This window comes from Schistocerca cancellata, chromosome 6 (genome assembly GCF_023864275.1).
Source record: "Schistocerca cancellata isolate TAMUIC-IGC-003103 chromosome 6, iqSchCanc2.1, whole genome shotgun sequence".
Taxonomy (NCBI): domain Eukaryota; kingdom Metazoa; phylum Arthropoda; class Insecta; order Orthoptera; family Acrididae; genus Schistocerca; species Schistocerca cancellata.
The window spans coordinates 292307656-292326709 of NC_064631.1; the positions used below are offsets into that span (position 1 = coordinate 292307656).

Sequence of the window (19054 nt, forward strand, 5' to 3'; positions counted from 1 at the left end):
TGACCGGTTTCGCTTGCTGTCATCATCCGATCTACAGGTGTAACGAAGGATAAATGACATTAGCAAGGAGAATTTTTTAATGCTGTAAAAGACTAATTTTCCAAACATTAGGGAATATATAATTACATGTAAATCAAGAGTTTTATTCCGTTCTTGATGAAATTAAAATTAAAATTTGCATTCTTTGCCTTCAAGACAAGAGGTAGATTGTCTACATAAGATTTCGTTATCCTACTTGACACATATGTACAATATATATACATTTGTGTAATATATAAAGGGGTAAGGTTGTTACCATAAACCTCTAAAAGTTCGCGGCCGATTAACTTCAAATTTGTACATTCAGATGAAACAATCAAGAAAATTAATGAAAAATTAAATGCCGCACAAACGAAATATACCGTGGTAAACTGACTGTAATTCCTATCGGGAGAACAAATTACAGCAGCAGTATCCGTCCTGGAGATCAGACACCATTAGATCGCGGGACGAGGAAAGCTCAAGTATTTGACAGAAACATGATTGATCCCAAACTCTTTATCCATTTCCAGAATGAGACTTTTACTCTGCAGCGGAGTGTGCGCTGATATGAAACTTCCTGGCAGATTAAAACTGTGTGCCCGACCGAGACTCGAACTCGGGACCTTTGCCTTTCGCGGGCAAGTGCTCTACCATCTTTTTTTTTTATTCACCAAAAACAGTAACAAAAATGGCTACAATGAAATGACATAAATAAGGTGACAGATAATTTCAGTCATAAATTACATACAGCATTCAAAAAATGAGTCTTTAGTAGTAGCACAATTTAGCACCTTCACTGTCACCTTCAACTGGTGGCAGATCAGCATGCACATTTTCTTCTTCTGCAGCCGGTTCCTCATCATCATTTCCCAGACCCAAATTAATCATTCAGTAAATCCTTGATGTGTGTTCCTTCCAGGGTAAATTACATGGACAGAAGAGAAGTCTCGAACAGCGACATCGCAAAATATTTCACTGCCTTGTTTTTGTCAGTTTCAATTTTCTAAATGCATCTATAGGGAGTTCAAGATCTTTCTTCATATCAGACACCAGATGTTTCTCGCCATTCTTGTATCTGCTGTACTACTGATTTATTTTTCATGTGTGACTTGCAGGTGAGGTCATCTGAGCTACCGAAGCACGACTCACGCCCGGTACTCACAGCTTTACTTCTGCCAGTACCTCGTCTCCTACCTTCCAAACTTTACAGAAGCTCTCCTGCGAACCTTGCAGAATTAGCACTCCTGAAAGAAAGGATATTGCGGAGACATGGCTTAGCCACAGCCTGGAGGATGTTTCCAGAATGAGATTTTCACTCTGCAGCGGAGTGTGCGCTGATATGAAACTTCCTGGCAGATTCCATTTATTTATTTGTTATTTGCCGTTGTTACATATGACACATACCCTAGAAGAAGTTTTAATCATTGTTTCACAGTTATTTTTAGTATTGAAATCAACATTGTCATGTAAACTCTAAGGCAGGTTGTGGGTATAGTACTAACAAGTTAGTAGATCGCGGGCCTGTCAAAAGATGGAACAGAAGCAGAGGTTCCCTGAACTGTGACGTAAACCGTTCAAAGCGTTCGAGTCGTGCTCAAACACAGCCCTACTTGACACAGTGGAAACTAAACTGAAACAATAGAAGACGAATCCTCTAAAAACGCAGTGAGATACATAACGCAAAACAACAGGTGGCGCAACTAATCATCTTATCATAGAGGGAAAATATGTTTGCGAAAATTTTCTTGAAGAAATTAATTAAAAATGCTAATCGGAACAGGGCCAGTCACTGTGTGTGGCAGATATTAAACATCTCGGGCTACGCCGGGCACTGCAGCTAGAGCATAACAAATAAATTGCGTACCTTCGGAAATGTCAAGTGCGTACATATGTCACTTTGCGGGAACACATACCACTCATATTGCAGCGTAAGCACAGTAGTTTGTCAGTAATAAGAAGGCGACAGTAGAAAATACACATTGCGCTAAACGTTTTCGCTCAATTGAAATGGCGTAGATATAAAATGTAGCCTAGAAAACCGACATCATCAAGGTAGGAGCTGAACGGACCTGTAGCTCAGGTCAGAACGTGCACATGTAGAGCTGTCATCAGATGGCGCTAGTGTACCATTACGTGAATTTTCAGAAGGTATTGTTGTGTCACAAAGAGAAATTAGCTGCCATCAACATGGAATATTAGTGATGGGAAATTCAGTGTCGCCACTACTTTGAACCAAAATATTGTTAGTAAGGAGTTACTTACAGCTTAGCATTATACCATATTCTCACTGAACGAGAGGAACAAATACGCACTGACGAAAAAAACTGCAACAACAAAAAAAATAATTAATGTAGATAATGAAATTTCGGGAATACATTTGTCTAGGTAACATATTTTAGTGATTAACATTGCAAGATCACAGGTTAATGTAAGTGCGAGATAAGCAATTGCAAATGTGAAATGCTGGTACATTAATATCGGGTGTAACCGCAAGAATGATGAATGCTAGCATGCAAAAGTTCATGCGTCGTGTTGTACAGGTGCCGATTGCCAGTTTGTGGGATGGAGTTCCATGCCAGTTGCTGGAGTTGTCCGATGATGTCGACTGGAGTCAGGCAACATGTCGGCACTTTATAGAGCATGTTATGTTACAACAGCAGTAACTGGGCGAGCATTATCCTGTTGGAAAACATCCTCTAAATGCTGTTCATGAATGGCAGCTCAACAGTTAGAATCAGCAAGCACAAATTTACAGTCAGGAAGCGTGGAATACCCACGGGGGTGCTCCTGCAGTTATACGAAGTACTAAGTCGCACCCCAGACAAAAACACCAGGTGTAGGTCCAGAGTGTGTGTGTGTGTGTGTGTGTGTGTGTGTGTGTGTGTGTGTGTTGGGGGGGGGGGGGGGCACGCTGCAGGCGCTCACCTGACCGCCTCCTAACCAACGCACATCCGCCACTGGCACCTAGGCAGAGCCAGCTTTCATCAGGAAACACGACAGACAACCCTGCCCTCCAGTGAGCTTTCGCTTGACACTACAGAGGTCGGAAATAGCGGTGGTTTGGAGTGAGTGCAATGCATGCTATAGGGCGTCTGGCTCGAAGCTGTCCTTAACAGTAACCGTTTTGTAAAAGTTAGTTGTGTCACTGTGGTGCCAACTACTGCTCAAATTGCTGCTGCAGATGCAGTACGATGTGCCGAAACCATACGCCGAACAAGATGGTCTTCCCACTCGGTAGTTGCCACGTGGCCGTCCGGAGGCTGGCTTTCTTGTGGCCGTACATTACCGTGACCATCGCTGCCAGTAGTCATGTACAGTCGCTACACCCCTGCAAAATCTTTCTGCAATATCGCGGAAGGAACATTCAGCTTCCCGTAGCCCTATTAACAATAATTGTAGACGTCGTTCAAACTCAGTGAGGTGTTGATAATAGCGTCTTTGTCACCTTAAAGGCATTCTTGACTAACATCATCTCACATGCCCAATCTGAAATGTTACTAATGCTGACGAACGTTAAAGCGTGTATTTAAAAGAAGTCTGACTTGGATCCTCATAGTGACACTGCTAGCGCCAATCTTATGCGACTGGCGCGAAATTTGAATAGATATCATCTTTCAGACTTAGAGACACGCGTACCAACTTTCGTTTATGTCGCACAAATCTTTCTTGTTGGTGCGATTTTCTGTCTGTGTCTGTAATAAATAATATTTAGGGATCTTAGCTACAGAAGAAATTTCTTTCCATTGTATCGACAGATCGTTCCCATCACATAAGAAAGTGTAAACTATATTTCGACAGTGACTGAGACATAAAAAGAGAGAACCTTTTAAAATGTTTAAATATAAATTAGTACGAGTTTGCACTTGAAATAAGAAAGAGTTGGTTACATTGATTGTAAGTTTGGGTTCCGCCTGTTCTTTTGCAAAACCGAAATTTTTCTTAGTTTTCTCGACCAAATGTCTCGGCTCAGTTATGTCATCAGCTCATCATCATTGGGGATGGGAGAATGCAGTCCCCATGACAGATAGTTCGCAGTTTTCGTCTGTTGTGGGGTTTATTATTATTATTATTATTATTATTGTTATTATTATTGAGGTGTTGATAATTTAATGATGATTTAGTCCAGATTTGTGGTGTACGAGCGACCCGCCCCGGCTTCGCAAGGGTAGCGTTAATTACCAGACAAGTTGCTTGGCGTAGCGTATTTTGTTTGCGGGTCGCTGCATAAAGTTAGTGGTAGTAACCACTTTCATATAACGTACACGAAAGCAGCGCACGTCAGGAAAGTTGTCTGGAGGCATGAATTTTAGGAGTTACGCATTGAATTACCGTTTGGGATGACATTTCATGCCAGTGATGGGACAACATCGTGTTGTAAGTAATATCTTTAAAACAGTGTAAATAGTGTAAGCAAATCGTGTGTGTGTGTGTGTGTGTGTGTGTGTGTGTAAGCAAGCTATTCATCATGTACCGCAGGCTGGCTGAGGTTGCATAAATAAAAGAAAAAAATAAGAGAAATACGCATGAAGTACATTGTTACAGCACTCCTCTTGGGAATCGTATTACGCACTTTGATGTATTGTAGAGACTCATTGCCTCAGCTCTTTGGCGTGGACTCTTCATGGCAAACTTCTTCGCCGTGCCACGCAAAGAATCGTGTCCACATATAGGTTTGATCAAGGAAAGCAGAAAGTCGAAAGTTGAGACATCTGCTACGCTGCTGAAATAACGTACAGTATGTTAACAAAGCAACATTGCTGAAGCAGTGTTTCGGAACTCGTTTTATTTGCAGAATAAAAAATAAAACAGCGCATATTTTGTGTTCGTATCTTCTTAGCTATGTCTCAAACAATCGCAGGGAAACTATTGGTTAAAAATATTACATTGTTTCTATTGTAAGACTTAACATCACAGCCTGATGATGAGGTCGTTATCTTTTTATTTATTACGATACTTCAAAGCTAAGTAACTCACTGCCTGTTGTCCGAAGAATTTTCAACAAATTAAGAGTGCAAATTGCGATTGCTAATCTGAGGGAAGCGGAGACTGGCAGTCTGAAATTGTCGTCACATTTCGAAATGCGTATCTCCACATCGTTGAAAGGTGAATGCTAGATTAAAAGCCAGAGTGAAAAAATGGCCAGCCGGGATTCAGACTTTCGGTTTGCGGTCACACTGTGTACTGCTAGATCACCACACCAAATAGTGTTTGGATCCTGCTTGCTGCGTTCTCGAGGCAGTGCTGCGCTCTAGAGTTAACGGCGGCTGTTCGCTAGTTGGCAATGATATCATTTTCACAATTTAATTTTAATTCATCATAATTCAGACAATTTGTACGAAATATTTATAAATTATAGACAAAAACCTTCTTCGTGGGGTCAGTGTATCCATTTGCAAAACCGGATCAAAGTCCCTGTAGCAGTTCCTGAGTTATCCTACATGTGCAGAGGGATGCAGGGTGGTCAGAAACAGTCAGAGTAGGTTGTACTGAGAAATAATTGTTAAGGAAAAAAAATCGTTAGGTTGCGCCATTTCCAAGTTGATTAACATAGAAGTTAGCCAGTCAGGCTGTTGCAGTGCACATTCAAGCGCCTGCCAGATACGGTGTCGCCAAAAATGTGTTTCGAAAAGTGGACATGGAACGTTAGTAAGCTTAGAACCCGAGACAAAGGCCAAGTAGAGAGCCTGAGGCTGAGCAGTCTCGTGCGCTATCTACGCTGTGAGAACAATTGTATCAGGCGGGGCACTCGAATTTGCGCATGCAATGGCCTGATTGGCTAAGTTTAGTGCTAATTCAGTCGGAAACTGCGCAACATATCGAATTTTTCCTTAACAATTATTTCCTAACACAGCCTTCCCTCCACCACCCGTATAGTCTTTGCTTACTGTTTGTGACCATCCTCTGTAGAGGAGAGATGTTGGAGTTGGCCAGAAATGAAGGAACAGAAGTGGGAACTACAGATGACCGAGCATTTAGAAAAAAGATACCGTGTCTGGATGGGGTAGGGCGAGGCACGAGTCCTGTGTGTTAGAGTAGTTTCCAGGCAGCGAAAGTGTCCAGAACGGTAAACCGAGGGTCTAGGGGTCTGTATGAAAAGGAAAGGCAAAAGAAAATTTGAGATTCCAAATAAATTTCCAGGGAAGGATTGTACCGTGTCCACAAGGACTCTGCAAATAACTTTCCAAGAAGCGATTTAATTAAAGTGTTCAGTTGTTTGATTTCCATTAGTTTCATTTTGACTTTTGAGTAGCATCGGTCAGGTAAGGAAATTGATCAAATAGCGTCCAAACTGCTCTTTTCTCATCGAAAGAGAAAAAGAAATTTGATCCCGAGAAGGCTGCATCACAATACATTCCCTTGTACATCACCAGGTATCTTCGCCAATATGTGGCGAAATGACGCGTTACCCATGATTTGCTGTGAGACTGTGCATTAGAGAGAGAGAGCATATTTTATGTTTTTTAGAGAAACTTTACAACAGCCCATGTAATCATAAAAATGAGTATTTATAAAGTGTACAAAATGGTATTTAATTTTACATATCAAGTTCTTGTGAACACTATACAGTCTGTCTGGAAATTTATTTGCAATGCTAAATTTTTCTTTGGCTTTCCTTTTCATGCCTTTTAACAAATTATTAATAACCAAGATATATATACTGAGCATTATTCCATCTTATTTGTGGTGTAAGTAATGTACAAAATTGAAAATAAAGGAAAAGTTACCACAAACTGACTCACCCTCTACAACCTCAGTTCACCATTCTGATCTCTTTCCGCTGTGTCAAACACTGCCTGTAAACTGCAAATGACAAAAATGAATGTTTTTCGAAATGCTTAGTCATCTAGAGCCCCTCCTGTCAATTTCATTTCTGGCTAAGCCCTACATGAGCCATTAAATTTGGACAAAATTGATGATGAGGATGTGACATAGTCCCTTTGTAAGTGATGGAGCTGCATGTGGAAACATGACCTCATTAGAAACCTTCTAAGGAATAAAAAGAGAAGTGTGCATCGTCAGAGCCTGGTAATGCGATCCACATAAGTAGACAAAAGGATATCATTGTTGTTCGATTGCAAAATCACCATCCAGTCATTGGAATCAATTACAACCTTGTAATATCTAAGATTTTCTCTCTAGAGTAACTTCTGGTGGAATGACTGTGAAATTAATCAATGGGGAATGCAGATACCAGACTCAGATTTATTGACAGAATCCTAAGAACAAGTAATTTATGCATAAAAGACAGGTTAAAAAGTCTTGGTCGACCAATTCTTGAGTACTGTTCATCAGTCTGTCACCTTTACAAAGTTGAATTGAATGAAGACATAGAACATATTAAAAAAAGAGGTGCACTAATCATCCAAAATTTGCTTAGACTGCATGGAAGTGCTACAGAAGTGCTCAATGAACTGCAGTGGGAGATATTACAAGGAGGACATTACGCATCATGAATAGCTATACTCAGATTCCAAGTATCTACATCCCAGAATGAATCAAGAAACACTGTAGTTTTTCCTTCTACATATATCTCACAAAATGGCTGTGACATGAAAATTAAATACATCAGGTTCTTATCAAAGGATTCCACCAATATCTCTTCCCACATATCATCCATAAATGGAACAACAGGAAGGTTAAATGGAACTGGTACACTACATACCTTCTTAGCAAATGCAAATGTAGCAGGAAAACTATGATTGTGTGAGTTTTGAAAGAGTTACTGTTTGCAACAGCAGACAAACTGATTGAGATGGAACTGGAGGGATCGTCTAGATTTCTGGGAGGAAGGTTAGGAAGAGGGTAGAGGGACCATAAGTTATTGTTGCAGGGGCGAACAGGCGAAAGTAGTTTTGAGCACACTGACAGTGTATAGAAAGGAAGAATAAGGTTTAACATCCTCTCAACAGCATGATCATTAGAGACAGAACATGAGAGTGAATTGAGGAAGGATTGGGTTGGGCTTGCCCATTCAAAGGAATCCTCTTAGCATTTCCCCGAAGTGATAAGGTAAATGTGACAAACCTAAATCTCAGTGGCCAGATGGAAATTTTAACTGCTCTCCTCCTGGATAAATGGCCATTGCTGCACCACATGTGACAGTGAAAAGTATATGTAGAAGTAAAGGGAGTTTTGGGCCTTAGAGCACACCTGCAGTTGATTGGAATATAAGAGAACTGATATTGCTAATGATGACAAAAGAACCAAGTACAGTTTCTCCCTAATGATACTGTCATGTTGTAACCACACTCGACACCACATCATGAAGCAGGATTGTCAGTGAAGTACAACACTTCGCACTGAAAGCACATTCGTTACAAACCCAAATATACAGCCAAAACAGATCCGGCCTCCTGGAAAGAGAGTGCAGCTGTTTGTACCAACATTGAATATTCCACAATATACCAACATTACAAACATAAGATATTCTAAGAAATTTCCAATAATGATAAATACTAAATAATATATTATTTGCTGGTTGTGGGATTTGAACTGGGAGCTGACAGCACACCAGCCAGTGACACTAACCACTATGCCACACTTCATCACAGCTCGTGGCAGCATTTGTGGTTAGTAATATGGGTGAATTTAGGATAAAATGTAAACAACAGTCACTGATTAGGCTTTAGGCCTGTTTCAACTGTCCAACTGCTGCCTACAAGGGAGTACAAGGAGCAATCTATGATTGTGGAGCATGTGGTCGATCATTCCATCCATTGTTTCTGGTTGATGAACCATAATGATGCCAGTGCTGTTTTATTCTAGCAGCGCCTCATTTGAACTCGCAAAGGCTGAGTGTACCCTGTACCAGACCACCCTATATGAGAAAAAATCTGAGGAGGTACTAGAAATCAAACCCAGGTCCTGTCCTGTCCTGTCCTGCAGTGAAGGTAGCGATGCTGACCTTCGAGCTATGTAGGTGTTGAATTTAGGATTAATTGTGAAATTTGCAACAATAATACTAGAAGGAAATTTCTGTATTGAGTATGCATACCCCATCTTTGTTTCAGAATGGAGTTGTATATTCTAGTCCAAAAGTCCATTACTGGTTGCCAGCAGATTTTAGATAACAAACTGAATATAACTGATGTTTTAAGACAAAGTAAGAGAGTACATTACTAGCTGTTCCACATAAAATTTATCAGGGTATTTTGATTCAAGCATATTAAATCTGGTTACCACTAATGTTCACACAAAACGGGCATTTTTTTAATGTGTAGACAGTTATAGCTGTTTTTGAAATTGGTAAAATTATGTAAATGCTTATTATGGATTAATGATTAAAAACAGGTAGTAGTAGCATAAGAGGTGGAGTAATGTCTTATTTCCTAATATACATGAATGTGTATAAAGTAATCTATACAGATAAGCCAGAACATTATAACTACCGCCCACCACAAAGGTGGATGCCACTTGGTGGCACTGCAGGAACGTGATGTGGTAAGGAAAATATGTAAGTGGAGCAAAGACGGCTGGGGTATCGTTCTTGCAGTGACACAGACTGAATGGGGAAATCACTGAGGTAAGTGATTTTAACACAGGTCAGATTATTATTACACAGAGCCTGGGAAGCTGGTCGAATATTCATGTGCTACAGTCTACATCTACAGAAACTGATAGGAGGACAGTGAAACTACCACTAGGCACTATGTGGCTGCATGTCCACACTCTTTTGCAGGATGTGGCATCAGAGGCTTCCCTGCCATCTGTGGCATCTCTGCTGAAAGAGCACAATGATGGTGCTCACACAAGTATTTCAGCGTGCACAATTCAGTGCACAATGTTGAACATGGGGGCTTCACAGCAGGTGATCCCTACTTGTTAACTTGCTGACCCAACAACATCATTGTGGGCACTGGATCATCGAGGTTAGACTGTGGATCAATGGAAACAGTTAGCTCTTCGGGTAAATCACATTTTTGCAACACCAAGTCAGTGGATGTCTCCGCAAATGCTGCCATCCAGGCAAACGGTGGCTAGAAACGTGTACCACACGACGGACGCAGATGTTGGGAGCAGTATTATGCTGTGAGAGACACTCACCTCCGCTTTCATGGGATATATTTTAGCAATCAAAGACAAGCTGATGGCTGCTGACCACCCGCGTCGCTTTATGCTTGAAGTCTTCCCCGACACCGATATCGTAATTCAGCAGGATACTGTCGGTATCTCAAAGCCAGAACTGAGCTGCAATGGTTTGAGCTCACATTGATGTCTTGGCCACCAAATTCACTTCCTGTGAATTTGGATAGATACCAGGTGCACTCACAGTACACAAATTAGTGGCCAGTTATTTATAGGAATTTTATGACTTATGTAGACATCTGGTGCCACATACCTTCACAGTCAGTGACTTGTAGAATTGATGATACAAAGAAATGATGCTGTGTTCCATTGCAAAGATGGCCCAACAAGCTATGAAGCAGGTGATCATAATGTTTTGACTCATCAGTGTAGAAGTAAGTGTGTAATTATTAATGAGTAGATTAGCACTACTCATAATTCATTGTTGGTATACTTCACAGAAGCAGCTTGCTGTCTGTTATACTGTAATATAACTTGACTAGAGACCAGAATGCTTTACATGTTTGCAGGCTTTTTGATGGCCAAATGAGACTAATATTACGGATTTGCTTGTATTGAGTGTGTGAGGTATTGTGATATAACAGGAACAGATGGTGCTCATCAGAAGTGATAAGTGCCATATTGTGTTTGTTGGGAGAGGATGTTTTCAAACACCATATAAGACTGAAAGATCAGTTGCTGGTTCATAATGCCTCTGGGATGTTTGTTGTAATTCATGAATAGCAAAACTCTGGAGGTTTTTTTGTAGATAACAATAATTACCCATTTGGTGGACCACTTTGTAGAATGTGTGTAGATAAACATAAAGTAAGGGGGGAATTATTTCAGTTTATTAAAGTGTTTTTAATATAGTAATTGTTAAATGTCATGCTCTGTAATCAGCATAGCAAAAGCTTAAATACTGCACACGGAGAATATTAGTAATAACAGAAAGCAATCATTGTTTCAGGTTGATACATCTTTGCAGGTAGGCATTTCTGATGCAGACTGTACAAGTGAGTGAATAGGGGTGCAATTTCCTTCATTCAGGGGATCCAGTAATGTTATCTTTATCATGTGCATTTTTCAAGCCACACCCCCTTTTACATTATTATCATTCTGCTATCACCTGCCAAATACATGCAGATAAGGTTTAATTTCTTATGTCATTTCTCTCAAAATGTGAAAAACAGCAAAGTAGAAAGCTTTATTTTATGAAAATACTTTCTTGTAGGTTAGTTGTATTAATTTATGTATCTTGTTACAGGAAGCGTGCCAGAACTACATTCGTATCCTGGCAAAGAGTGACCCCGGTAAGCTACTCGTCTGTGGGACCAACTCCTTTAAACCTGTCTGCAGGGATTATGTAATTGAGGTGAGTCATCTTGTGGTTTTTTTTAAATCCTTTTGTGTATTGAAGTGTTCCTCTTTAAGGTGTTGATGACTTCGTACATGTAAGTCTTGCAGTACAAAGCTCACATTTTAGGAGAATATTTCCCGATTCAAAGAAGAGGTTTCATTACTCATTTTTTCAAAAACTTTTATTTTGAATAACACGGACCTACTGAAAATATATGCTGCAAATTGTTTTTAATGCTTTAAATACCTACCGCAAGGTGCTGGCTTGTTGGTTTGCCATGTGTCAGATAAAAATTCCAAAAGTTTGGCCATTTAGGTTTGTTCTTGAGTTTTGTGTGACTTCCATTTCTTGCAATGCTTTCTGTATTTTAAGGAAAAAAAAATTCAAAGTTGCACTGAGAGACAAAATTCACATGAATCTTTCAATCCTCGGGTTCAAACTTACGAGAAAGGCAACATCAACACCATCCGGAGAAAAATTCGTTTTATGGAATTTCACAGAAAAAAAGTTGAGACAGCATGGTGTCATTTTAGTGTTGATTATTTAGGGAAGTAAATTTTCACTAAATTCCTTAAAATTTGTTGTGCAATTCGTTTTTGCAATTATCTACATTACAGCTGTTGCAAGTTCCTGGAAAGTAGGTGAAGAACACTGCTGTGCAGTGTAACAGTACCATTATCTAAAGAAATGGACTGAGACCCAATTAAAAACTAATTTGAAGGGATTTGAGCACCATCACTAAATACAGTTTATTATTGGATAAATGAATTTTACATGATTGTTCAAACACTACTGAGCCAACTTAGTTTGGGACTCAACTGAAGTTTCCTCTGAAAAAATGCTCAATAAAAGTCATTGTGTTCTAATAGAAGGCTGTTGCTTTAAGGTACATCATACTGAGATAGGTGCCGCTCCATTTGAACAGGTATATGACATCCCAGATGAATATAAAAACGAAGGCTTCATCTGCTGATGCCAATTTAATGAAAATGTTTCTGGTTGTAAGACATCATCATAATATGAAATCCTTAAAATATTTTGCAGGACCCACTTGGGTCTCTGCTGGCATCATAAAATTACCAATGACAATATTTTAAGTTTTTAATTGGGTATAAAGTACATAGGATCTTGAAAGATAAAGTTTGAGATCAGGAATGAATGGTTGGAAATGAATGTTTAGTTTTTATTTACACAAAGCAACTTATACCTAGTAGCAATTACTTCAGCTCTATGCACATGTGGGACCATAATACATAGACAGAAGTGAACAGTGCTTTTAGCACTATTTGGCCCCTTTGATTGTAATTTTTGTTCCACCAGTTCCCTCAGCACTGTAATGATGAAAGTGCACCTTTCATAGATGCATCAATCGATACTTATTGATGAACTTTCTCCTATACTGCATCCTCTGAATCTGCTCTGTGCACAATTAATTCTCGAGAATTTGGTGCACTCTCTTTAGTACGAACAACATAGTTTCTCATACATTTCTATCTGTGGCAATAAATATCTCTTGGTTAGAGTGACACCATTTCAAAATTTTCTCTGTGCAATCTTTTGACTTCCTGGGCTCTAGGTCCTGGCTACCCTATGTATTTCTTACATTTTTATAAATTCCTGTAGCATGAAATGGTGCAGCTTTAACAATTAATTACGAACTGTAAACAGCATTATACTCTACCACTGACGTATCACAAGCTCTTCTCATCAGGGTAACACCGTGAATGTCAATGCTGAAGGCTGTTGTTTGTTATGAAACATATACCGTTTAAAAGCAAGTGTCTGTAATACATTGCTCATTCAAGAGACCTTATACAAACTGATTATATCAATTTCTGACCATTTGTGTCTTGTCTCATAGTGGACCCACTTTCATAGCTGTACACATTATCATGCCACTTCTGGGATTTGGGGAGGAAGGCTGGCCACAAATCAGATACGTTTGGCAGAATAAAAATGCCACCCAGCCTAGATGTGGTTTTCAGGCAGTTTTCCACATCTGACTAGGTGAATACTGGGCTGATATCCACATCCTGCCTCATTTGAAAGATTTGCAAAAATTTCTAAAACATTCTCACATTCTCATGCAGGTAACATAAGATGCAGACAGATGGAGTACACCAATTCCATCATGGGAAAGGGAGGTGGGGGGGGGGGGGGGGGGAGTGCATTGGCCACTCTGTATCATTAGCATAGCCAAATCCAGATTAACATGATAGCCCTGTGAAGGTACAGAATAAAGACTAGGGAAAAAGGCATATTGTATCTCAGAGTACTTAGTTGATCTACTCTGTATGTAATTTTGGTACTCAAGGTTTGGGACACACAGTATACACAAAACACCAACATTCACTTGTTTCTTTCAGTCAAACTGAAATGAAATGAAATGATCAAATAGTATTGTTGGCCGGGAGGCCCCTTTTGGGGGAGTTCGACCACTTTGATAACAGAATTGCCCTCATTAACATGAAAATCAGTGAATGTTCTATGGACATCCCAAGCTGCACACCATAATAACAGGAAAGCATAACACTGATGGGGATTTGGGGAATAATAATTTTAGGTTCTAAATATACCAAATATAACTGAATGACTAGATCTTGTATAATACTAATAATACTAGATCCAAAGAGAGACGAGTGTCAGCACTGGAGCGAATTACTGTGTAAAATTGGTCTTTTTCCCCTTTTCTTCCTTAGTTCCATTTCTTTTATTATTATTACTTTGTGAAGTCTGAGATGACCAGTAGTTCATATAATAGATAAAACATTGACTCTGATCTATGTTGTGGGCTGCTTTGATCTTTGACAGTTAATTTTTAAGTTAAAATTTGTGTTAATAGTGACACCAGTTCTTAAAATACTTTTGTTTGTGTTTATGTATAGAATGACGGCTACACGTTGGAGAAGGAGCGTGCAGGACAGGCGTTATGTCCTTATGACCCAAGACACAACTCGACAGCTGTCTTTGTCAGTGAGTATGATTGAAAATAATTTGAACTAAAGATATGCAATTTGTTGTTGTCGAGTTTTAGTTGTTAACAGTAGTGTATTCAACTCTTGTGGCATGCAACCATGTGTGTGGTAACACCCATAATATCCAAGTTCCTAACTTACTAGTTCTAAAATAACTTTGTATTTTGCTGTGTTTATTTCCATTTTCATATTCTAGCTACTGTGCAAAGTGGCATAGTGGTTAAGACACTAGACTCACATTTGGAAGAATACTAGTTTATATCCACTTACCCAGTTTTAGGTTTTCCATGGTTTGCCTAAATTACAGGGACATCAAACCCTAACTTACCTTCCTTCACCTAGCACTGTGTAATTCCTGTTGACTTAGATTTATTACAATATGAAATGATTCCTTTTATAAAACCCTTATTTGAGTAGTTTGTTGTAAATTTCAGGCTGAATCTACAAAGAATGAGACTGGTTTATTGCTGTTTTGAGAACAGTTGGTCACCATGTGAAGATAGTAAAAAATGTGTAAGCTGTGTTGATGACTCCAAAACAATGAATAAGTCATAGTGTGTACCACAAAAAAGCCTCATCATTTCTATATAACTACTTCTTTCAAACTTGCTTACTGTGGTCAAGCCTTGGTCATACTTTCCTCCATTAGCTAACTGACTGCCTCAGAAAGTGTCCTATCAACCAAAGTCAAGTTCTGCCATACATTTCTCTTCGCCCTAATTCAGTTCTTTCCTTCCTATCTGTTGGGTGCATTTTAGAATGTTGGTACAAACATTTAATGATGATTTTCATGATGGTAATTTTTGTGTCAGATAATTCAGATTCTTTACTTATTTATTCTACTTAGATAATTTTCAATATTCCTCTGTAGCATCATATTTCAAAAACTTCTAGTTTCTCTTTGTGTAAATTGTTTGTTTTTCACATCTCACTCCTGTACAGGGCTACACTCTAGAGGAGATGTTGTCTACTCCAGAGGCCTTTTTTTGACTAAAATCTTTCAGTGTTCTGTCAAATTCTTTTCACAGAATCATATCTCCCAGCTTTTCTTCACATTTTTCATCTTCTTTTTCTATAACCTGGTATTAAGTTCATGTACCTTTTATAGCCTCCCCCCCATGAACCATGGACCTTACCGTTGGTGGGGAGGCTTGCGTGCCTCAACGATACAGATAGCCGCACCATAGGTGCAACCACAACGGAGGGGTATCTGTTGAGAGGACAGACAAACGTGTGGTTCCTGAAGAGGGGCAGCAGCCTCTTCAGTAGTTGCAGGGGCAACAGTCTGGATGATTGACTGATCTGGCCTTGTAACACTAACCAAAACGGCCTTGCTGTGCTGGTACTGCGAACGGCTGAAAGCCAGGGGAAACTACAGCTGTAATTTTTCCTGAGGGCATGCAGCTTTACTGTATGGTTAAATGATGATGGCGTCCTCTTGGGTAAAATATTCCGGAGGTAAAATAGTCCCCCATTCGGATCTCCGGGCGGGGACTACTCAAGAGGACGTCGTTATCAGGAGAAAGAAAACTGGCATTCTACGGATCGGAGCGTGGAATATCAGATCCCTTAATCGGGCAGGTAGGTTAGAAAATTTAAAAATGGATATGGATAGGTTAAAGTTAGATATAGTGGGAATTAGTGAAGTTCGGTGGCAGGAGGAACGAGACTTCTGGTCAGGTGAATACAGGGCTATAAATACAAAATCAAATAGGGGTAATGCAGGAGTAGGTTTAATAATGAATAAAAAAATAGGAGTGCGGGTAAGCTACTACAAACAGCATAGTGAACGCATTATAGTGGCCAAGATAGACACGAAGCCCATGCCTACTACAGTAGTAGAAGTTTATATGCCAACTAGCTCTGCAGATGACGAAGAAATTGAAGAAATGTATGATGAGATAAAAGAAATTATCCAGGTAGTGAAGGGAGATGAAAATTTAATAGTCATGGGTGACTGGAATTCGACAGTAGGAAAAGGGAGAGAAGGAAACATAGTAGGTGAATATGGCTTGGGGCTAAGAAATGAAAGAGGAAGCCGTCTGGTAGAATTTTGCACAGAGCATAACTTAATCATAGCTAACACTTGGTTCAAGAATCATAAAAGAAGGTTGTATACATGGAAGAATCCTGGAGACACTAAAAGGTATCAGATAGATTATATAATGGTAAGACAGAGATTTAGGAACCAGGTTTTAAATTGTAGGACATTTCCAGGGGCAGATGTGGATTCTGACCACAATCTATTGGTTATGAACTGTTGATTAAAACTGAAGAAATTGCAAAAAGGTGGGAATTTAAGGAGATGGGACCTGGATAAACTGACTAAACCAGAGGTTGTACAGAGTTTCAGGGAGAGCATAAGGAAACAATTGACGGGAATGGGGGAAAGAAATACAGTAGAAGAAGAATGGGTAGCTCTGAGGGATGAAGTAGTGAAGGCAGCACAGGATAAAATAGGTAAAAAGACTAGGGCTAGTAGAAATCCTTGGGTAACAGAAGAAATATTGAATTTAATTGATGAAAGGAGAAAATATAAAAATGCAGTAAATGAAGCAGGCAAAAAGGAATACAAACGTCTCAAAAATGAGATCGACAGGAAGTGCAAAATGGCTAAGCAGGCATGGCTAGAGGACAAATGTAAGGATGTAGAGGCTTATCTCACTAGGGGTAAGATAGATACAGCCTACAGGAAAATTAAAGAGACCTTTGGAGAAAAGAGAGCCACTTGTATGAATATCAAGAGCTCAGATGGAAACCCAGTTCTAAGCAAAGAGGGGAAAGCAGAAAGGTGGAAGGAGTATATAGAGGGTATATACAAGGGCGATGTACCTGAGGACAGTATTATGGAAATGGAAGAGGATGTAGATGAAGATGAAATGGGAGATACGACACTACTACTACCGAACTATCAGTTTAATAAGTCACATCTGCAAAATACTAACACGAATTCTTTACAGACTAATGGAAAAACTGGTAGAAGCCGACCTCGGGGAAGATCAGTTTGGATTCCGTAGAAATGTTGGAACACGTGAGGCAATACTGACCTTACGACTCATCTTAGAAGAAAGATTAAGGAAAGACAAACCTACATTTCTAGCGTTTGTAGACTTAGAGAAAGCTTTTGACAATGTTGACTGGAATACTCTCTTTCAAATTCTAAAGGTGGCAGGGGTAAAATACAGGGAGCAAAAGGCTATTTACAATTTGTACAGAAAGCAGATGGCAGTTATAAGAGTCGAGGGGCATGAAAGGGAAGCAGTGGTTGGGAAGGGAGTGAGACAGGGTTGTAGCCTCTCTCCGGTGTTATTCAATCTGTATATTGAGCAAGCAGTAAAGGAAACAAAAGAAAAATTTGGAGTAGGTATTAAAATCCAGGGAGAAGAAATAAAAACTTTGAGGTTCGCCGATGACATTGTAATTCTGTCAGAGACAGCAAAGGACTTGGAAGAGCAGTTGAACGGAATGGACAGTGTCTTGAAAGGAGGATATAGGAGGAACATCAACAAAAGTAAAACGAGGATAATGGAATGTAGTCGAATTAAGTCGGGTGATGCTGCGGGAATCAGATTAGGAAATGAGACGCTTAAAGTAGTAAAGGAGTTTTGCTATTTGGGGAGCAAAATAGATGATGATGGTCAAATTAGAGAGGATATAAAATATAGACTGACAATAGCAAGGAAAGCGTTTCGAAAGAAGAGAAATTTGTTAACATCGAGTATAGATTTAAGTGTCAGGAAGTCATTTCTGAAAGTATTTGTATGGAGTGTAGCCATGTATGGAAGTGAAACATGGACAATAAATAGTTTGGACAAGAAGAGAATAGAAGCTTTCGAAATGTGGTGCTACAGAAGAATGCTGAAGATTAGGTGGGTAGATCACGTAACTAATGAGGAGGTGTTAAATAGGATTGGGGAGAAGAGAAGTTTGTGGCACAACTTGACCAGAAGAAGGGATCGGTTGGTAGGACATGTCCTGAGGCATCAAGGGATCACAAATTTAGCATTGGGGGGCAGCGTGGAGGGTAAAAATCGTAGAGGGAGACCAAGAGATGAATACACTAACAGATTCAGAAGGATGTAGGTTGCAGTAGGTACTGGGAGATGAAGGAGCTTGCACAGGATAGATTAGCATGGAGAGCTGCATCAAACGAGTCTCAGGACTGAAGACCACAACAACAACAACAACAACAACCTTTTATAGACTTTTTATATATTCCTTCCACCTTTCAGTCTATCCTTCTTTGCTTAGTACTTGCTTACCATCAAGTTCCTAATATTTATACAGCTGCTTCCTTTTTCTTGAAAGGTCTCCTTAATTTTCCTACAGGCAGAATCTGTCTTTCCATGGTCAAGTATGTTTTTGCAGCTTTTCAATTCTCCTCTAGCCATTCCTGCTCTGCTCTTTGCAGTCTCTGTCAATCACATTTTTAGATGCTAGTATTCCCTTTTTACGGCTTCATTAGCTGCATTTTTAGATTTCCTCTTTTCGTCAGTTAAATTCAATATCTCATGGGTAATCCAACAATTTCTGGTGGGTCTTGTCCTTTCACCTGTTTGATCCCCTGCTGTCTTCACCATTTACTTTCTCAGTGCTACCCATTCATTTCCCCTGTATGTCATTTGTTGCTTAG

General features: G+C 39.6%; 1 protein-coding gene across 5 annotated transcripts in view; it reads left to right on the top strand.

The window, feature by feature from the left end:
* Positions 1–19054, top strand: part of LOC126190670 (semaphorin-1A) — a 925653-nt gene that overhangs the window by 815566 nt on the left and 91033 nt on the right. For all 5 annotated transcript variants that reach the window (XM_049931116.1, XM_049931118.1, XM_049931117.1 and 2 more), the window contains exons 6-7: positions 11354–11461; positions 14332–14419. In XM_049931116.1, coding sequence (XP_049787073.1) covers positions 11354–11461; positions 14332–14419 — 196 coding nt within the window. The remainder of the gene's footprint in view (positions 1–11353; positions 11462–14331; positions 14420–19054) is intronic.